The sequence below is a fragment of the Neospora caninum genome, chromosome X (assembly GCF_000208865.1).
Source record: "Neospora caninum Liverpool complete genome, chromosome X".
In the NCBI taxonomy this organism is placed as follows: Eukaryota; Apicomplexa; class Conoidasida; order Eucoccidiorida; family Sarcocystidae; genus Neospora; species Neospora caninum.
This window is the reverse complement of record NC_018396.1, coordinates 5,318,905-5,325,574: the sequence shown is the minus strand read 5'-3', so window position 1 is coordinate 5,325,574 and position 6,670 is coordinate 5,318,905. Positions and strand designations below refer to the sequence as shown.

At 54.8% G+C, this 6,670-nt stretch overlaps 1 protein-coding gene across 1 annotated transcript; it reads right to left on the bottom strand.

Moving 5' to 3' along the window:
- Positions 1-767: 767 nt before the first annotated feature.
- Positions 768-3,667, bottom strand: NCLIV_051000 (Ethylene-inducible protein hever, related; the record flags this gene model as incomplete). Its single annotated transcript, XM_003884654.1, has 5 exons — positions 768-905; positions 1,232-1,542; positions 2,041-2,272; positions 2,526-2,629; positions 3,529-3,667. The coding sequence occupies 5 exons, from the start codon at positions 3,665-3,667 to the stop codon at positions 768-770; spliced, it is 924 nt and encodes a 307-aa protein (XP_003884703.1).
- Positions 3,668-6,670: the final 3,003 nt, after the last annotated feature.

Genomic DNA, 6,670 nt, shown 5'->3' with positions numbered 1-6,670 from the left:
AAACATCATGGCCGTCGTCTGTGCAGATACGCTTGTGACGTCGCTCCCTTCTGAGACTTGCAAAACCGATTCTGCACAGGATCACCCGCTGTCCGTGTTCCCTTCTTTTACATCCTCTCTCATTGTTCCGCACTTCTCATGGTTCTTCACTTTTCCGTCTTCTTTATTTCTCCTTTTTCTTTCGGCCATCTTTTTCTTCCTCTCCTTAGCCTCCTTCAGTTTTGCTTGTCTCTCGTCTCAGGTGTTTCAGATAATGTTCGACGATAGAGCTGAACAGAGACAGAGAGAAGGAAGACGTGGCAAGGACGAAATAAGTGGTTCAGTTTTCTAGCCATATCCGCTCTTCCTGTCAATTTCGAGCACGACGGCGTGCATCTCTTCTCTTCCTTTCTGTTTCCTCTCGCTTTCTCCTTTTCTTCACCTAACCCCCCCGCTCCCGAGCGGTGAAGGCTTTCCGCTGTATGGAGAGAAGCTGCATCACGCCTCGTCGACATTCCCGTTTCCATATCCACCTACTTACTGATTCATATATCTACACCTGTCTATACCTATTTGTATATACATTCATACATACAAATCCATACGCATGAATCGCCGCGCATAAAAAGAAGTATACCTATACATATCGATATCCAATCATATTTACACTCCCATATATATATATATATATTTATATATATATATATATATATATATATATATATATGATTATTGTCTGTCATCTGCGTCAGGAGCGTTTTCCGGTTGCCTTCTGTTTTCCTCTGTTGTCAGTGTCTCCGTTTGGTCTCACAAGTGTCTCTTCCGGCCCAACGCTCAATGCGATCCATCGTGAGGCCTGCCATGGCCTCGCCCAGATTTCTGGAGACTTCGGCGAGGCGCCCGGCGTCCTGGTAGTGCGTCACGGCCTGCGAATCGGAAATGAAGGGTAAAAAGAGGAATCCGAGACAGAGAAATGAAGCTTTTAGGGGCGGAGTCGAAGGCAGCCCGAAGCCAGAGAAAAGACACCCGGCAGCGCCTCTGAGCGTCCACGAAGCACTCTGGATCCTTAACAAGGGGGCGGCAGAGAAGGCCGTGCGAGGCAGCCTTGCAGCCTGCTAGGCGAAACAGCGGTGTGACGTTGGAGCGCGACTGCAGCGGAAAGCCATGTCTCGATGTCTTATTGTGGAGACAAAGATGCAATGCCCGCGGCAGCGAGGAGGCAGCTAATCGAACGAGACGCACGGGGCATTACCTCGACAATCGCTCTGGCTGTTTTTTCAGGGCAAGCAGACTTGAAGATGCCGGAACCAACAAAAACGCCGTCGACGCCCAACTGCATGCAGAGGGCCGCATCCGCAGGTGTCGCTACACCGCCGGCTGCGAAGTTCACGACGGGGAGGCGCCCGAGACGTCGCGTCTCTTCCACTAACGCGAGAGGAGCCTGCAGCTGCTTCGCGTAGGAGAAGACTTCGTCGTCTTCGAGGGCCGTCAGCAACGCAATCTCGCGATTCACCGTGCGAATGTGACGCACTGCCTCGACGATGTTCCCCGTCCCTGCTTCGCCTACGAGGAGAGAAAAGACGTGAGAGCCAAAGCTGGAACGCGCGCGTGAGAGAAGAGGACAGGAAGGCAACAGAGACGGGCAGAGCATAAAGAGGAAGAGCGCCATAGAGGGGAGGAAGGGAAAAGACAGAGGAGTGACAGAGAGCGAGAAAGAATCGGAGGAGCAGACACAGAAGAGAGGAACGGGAGAGAGAACGAGAGAAACAAGAGAAGAGAGAAAGGAGCGTGTTTGATCCCTGCACGTGGTACAGTCCGCGCCGCTATTTCCGTTTTCCTGTTTTCAGCCTCCCGCTTGGTGCGCTCTGTTTCGCCTTCAAAGGATCTTGTGTCGAGACACCGCAGGGGTCTTCGCCAGGTGTATGCACACCCGAGGCGTGCCTTCTGGTGGGTTCACCGCCAACGAGAGGAGCAGACAGTGGCTAGGAGTTTCGACTGGCCAAGCGTCTCTCTTTTCTTTTTTTCTTTTCCTTTTTTTCTCTTCTTTTCCTTTTCATTTACCTTTGGTCCGAATCATCGAGGCACCCTCGGCAACGCGTCGGAGAGCCTCGCCGAGGTTGCGGCAGCCGCACACGAAGGGGATTTGGAATTTGTGTTTGTTGATGTGGTTCTCCTCGTCAGCCACGGTCAGCACTTCGCTCTCGTCGATGAAATCCACTCCGACAGCCGCGAGGACTTGCGCCTCCACAAAGTGCCCAATCCGGCACTTGGCCATCACGGGAATTGAGACAGCCTGGCGACAGCAGAAGGTGCACAGTGGAGAGAGGAAGTGGAAAGAGAAGGAAATGTGCGCTTCACAGCCCCCCGACAGGCCGTTTCGAGAGGCAGGCGCGAGACGGCACACAGACTGGCAGAGAGAAGAGACACAGGAACGGGAAAAGAGAACGGGCAGGCAGAGAGGCGAAGCGGAACAGAAGACGAAACGAAGACGAAAAGAAGAAGTTTAGGAACCGAAGAAGGGGCTAGAAAAGTGAGAAGCTGCCTACTTTCATAATGTCCTCGATCAGAGCTGGGTCGGACATCCGAGCAACGCCGCCAGATTGGCGAATATCTGCAGGGATCTTCTCGAGAGCCATGACTGCACATGCGCCTGCGAAGGAAGAAACGCGATGGGAGGGCAGAAAAACTTCAGACGCGGTGTATGTCCACTGCAGTTGGGCAGTGCACTGAAACTCTCCCGGCGTGGACGGCGCTGAAGACAGATCTCTGTGCTCCTCGAAGCCGGAGAACACCTCCACACATGTGCGAATACAGAGACCAGTTTGTGTTCTCAACACTGCAAGTGCCATCACGGGGTGGACGTGAACATGCCCCCGAGCCGGGGTGTCCATACACTGCGAACTGTGTGCTGGACTGCCGTGATCCTTCCTGCACGCCAAAGGGTTTGCCGCTTGTGCGTTTTTTAAATTCGCGGCTCGATGCGCTATACTTGGTTTTTTTCTCCTGCTTCAGACGGCAAAATCGCTTTTCTCCGCACTAAAGGTGGAGGCCAGTCGAGACAGGAGGTGCGAGACCGCGCGGAGACACGAGTCGACAAAGCGTCGTTCTCAGGACGCCCTCCGCTGCGCCTCGTTTCCGGGGCTAAGATAGCTCCAAGGGATAATACCAAATGAAAATGTGCAACAATATAGTATGTGTCGTGTAGTGCAACAGCCATACCTGCATTACCCATCCCATTCAGCATCCGTCCCTCAGAGTTAAGAACTCTCTTTTTCTCGGTTCCGGGCACGAATCCAGCTGCTACGTTACCTTCCCTCCCCGCCTTCCCCTCCACAAAAGCACGGAGAGAGCGGCGATACCGTGACTCAAACAGCAATCACTACGAACGTGGTTGGTTGTATCTGCTAACAGGAGAGCCCTATTCAGTATCCTAGGTACCTTAGTGTCTCTGTTTATTCGATTGAATTGTACAGTTCTGGATCGCGGATCATTTCTCCAGCGACAACGCCACATCCGTTTTCTTGTTTTCCCTTGTTTCTCGGCTTTTACCCGCTTTCTCTGCAATGCGCGCCTGCTGGGCGTCCTTTACATCCATGATGACTCCACCCTTGAGCATTTCGGCCAACCCGAGCTTCGTGGCGGTCGTGCCGCGTTTGGTGCAGTCCGCCGAGGCCGCTGCTGGCTCCATGGCGAAGACGATTGAGAAACAAAAGCGAGAAGAGGAGCAAATCAGGAAGGACAGCCCTCAGAGGGGAACAAAGACACCGCGGGAGCGGTTCTCGGAGCACGGAACGGGGTGTATGTACACCAGACAAGGAGACCCGGCGACGAGACAGGCGACGAGACAGGCGACGAGACAGGCGGCGAGATGGCAGAAAAGTGGCGAGAGATCCAACCGCGAAAATCGCGGGAAAACGACGAGTTTCGCCTGGAGAGGAAAGGCGAGAAGGAAACAAAACTCGCGCGGAGACTGCCGCTAAAAAAACGCGCCTCAAACGGATTGGGAGACAGGCGAAACGAAACGTCGGTCGAAGACTGTGCGGAAGTCGGCGACGGAACCCGGAAAGTGTGTGAACCTCTTGGCAACACAAAACTCAACGGCGAAATGCCACGCCAGACAAAAATGTGCATGCACCAGCTTCGAGTTGGTGTTCTTTTAGGTTTTCGTGCGAAAAAACAACGCAAAGACGGTCTGCTGGACGGGCGTTGACTCGGGGCGGGCGGGGTTTTCTCTGGCCCCCTGCGTTCTGTTCCGGCACACAAAAGCGTGGCCCGAGAGGACGACGCGGCATAACTGCGACTTTTCCGAAATGGAGACGCAACTTGCTCAGAGAAAGGAAGACAGACACCGACCCACGCGGCGAAGGCACAAAAATCTGTGCGAAACAGAGAAAACACGCCCAGGGGGATCGGATGTAGCGAAGTTTAAAGCTGCTGTTTCTCGCCGCGCAGAGACCAAGACCGCGGAAGCGAGCGATGGATCCCACAAGACAGCCCAGTCACGAGACAAGACGGCAGAAACGTAGGAGATTTGTGAAGGAGGCCGACCTCGGGACGCTCGGCGATGCAATCCCGTCCGGCTCCCGTACTTCCCTGCACATTCCACACCTGCTGGAATAGACCGCACTGTTTGACGGATCAAACAGAGCAGAAAGAGAAGGACGCACGCGGAGGGAAGATGCAAGAGAAGGAAATCACTCGCAGAGAGGCGTCTTTCAAGAGGCGCCTGCTCTCAGTTTTTGCGTTTGCGAATCGCGAGACCAACCGATCAGTCTGTCAACAGGAACGCGAGAGTGGACGCGCAGTCGCGAAGCTTCTACTCCGACTTTTTCTGCAGGCGATGCCCCAGTTTTCGATAACGAGGACCGGTAGATACCCCCTTTTTCTGTTTTTCCACCAAAGGTAGGACAAACACATAGCCGCCCGAGACCGAGAGGGGGCGGGATCTGCTGAAAAATGGGAAAAGAGAGATCGAGGGAGACACAGCTGGACAACAACGAAACCGGTGACCCTCTGAAGACGGGAAAACACTCAGAGGTTCACGCGTTTGTGGCCACAAACAGGGATTCTGTCCCTTCCAGCTCCCGCCACGTGTTTTCTGTGCTGGAGAGATCGCATGAAACAGCACCTGGGACTGGAGGAGGCGTGGCGGAACGAAGGGTCGGACAGAGTGTTGCTTTCTTCCCTGTCGCGTTCCCGGCTCATCTCGCTTGGGTAGTGCGTCGGAGATCCGATGCAGAGAGCCGCGAAATCGCCCGAAATCACGTGGTGGGCCACAACTGGCTGCGTGTACCCACCTGAAGAACGTTCTTGTACCTTTTCTAAAACCGCCAAACGCTTCGCGCACACCACGAAGGCGCGCAGGGTTCGGTTCGCTGACGGGGATTCCCCAGCGCGACTCCTGGGTTTTGTTTTTCGAATCTCCCGGAGTCCGAGGAGGCCTGTTCCGCTGCCGAATCCGTGAATATTTGGTCTGACGACCAAGCACAAAGGGGATTGTGTGTGAGACGGGCCCATGCGCCGCGCGTCCTCTCTCCATTTCGCAGCGCACTCAGTTATCACACTAGAGATTCGCCAACGTCTACCGCCCACCCTTTGGGGAAAACGGGAACTGTCGTCCCTGCAAATCCGTCTCGGGGAACCTCCCGTGTGCGTTTTCGCGCGGTTTTTCAAGGCGCGTGGAGATGCCGCGCCTCTCTGCACCCGATGCCCAGACGCCGGGGTTTGCATGGAGCGGCTTGAAACGAGAAACAGGCCGAGGATGGCAACTGCCTCAAAAGTACAACGGACGAGCCCCTTGCGTGGAGAAGACAGCGGCTTTGGCGAAAGCAAGCGAGAGTGCCGGAAAGGCGCGCACGCGCAGAGAGACACACGCTGATAGCGGAGTTTGAGAGGGAAAAGAAAGAGGCGACGGCGTCACGGAAAAACGGCCGTGTGCGGCTCTCCACCGGAGCTTTTTTCAGGGAGAAAAGAGAACGCAAACCTCTATTGGGAGTAAGCCTGCCTCGATTTCCAGAACGTTTCGAACCGTGTAAACGGTCAGGCGTTGAGCGCGGCGAAGCGCGCCGACACCGCACAAAGAGCGCCCCCAGTGCGGCAGGCAGAGAGGTCCCTTTTTCGGTAGAAAAGCACAAACCTCTCCCAGCTGAGGAAACAGTTGAATGTCGGGGGAACCGCGGCGACGGCGCATTCCATCAGACACCCACAGAAAAGCGCGAACTCACGACAAGAAGACTGTCGAAAACAAGTGGAAGTAACAAGTCCCCATTCGCCCTTCGTATCGCAAACACGCGACAGGCTGATTCCCTCGAGCCTTTTTTCCTTCGCCGTGCAGTCCCCGACTCTCGCATGTTTCGTGGAACTGGACTAGCGAGAGAGCCGAGCTCAAACAAACAAGAGCTTTCTCCCCGCTGGAAATGACCCCCCGCCTCTCCACACCTTCACACTGTCTCTCTTTCCACATCTCACCTTTTATCTTTTCCCTTCTCTCACGCCGCCCACTGCCTTTTTTCATCCAAAACGAGACAGCGTGGCAAAACGCTTGCTCCCTTGCGCGCTACACAGCCTTTGCCATTCCCTCCCGCCGGTAGAACCTGCTTCACCCGTCACTCTCTCTTCTTGGATCGCCGCGCCCCGCTCGTTCTTCTCTTTTTCTAATCGGGCGCGTGCGCCTCGTCGTCCCTCTTGTTTT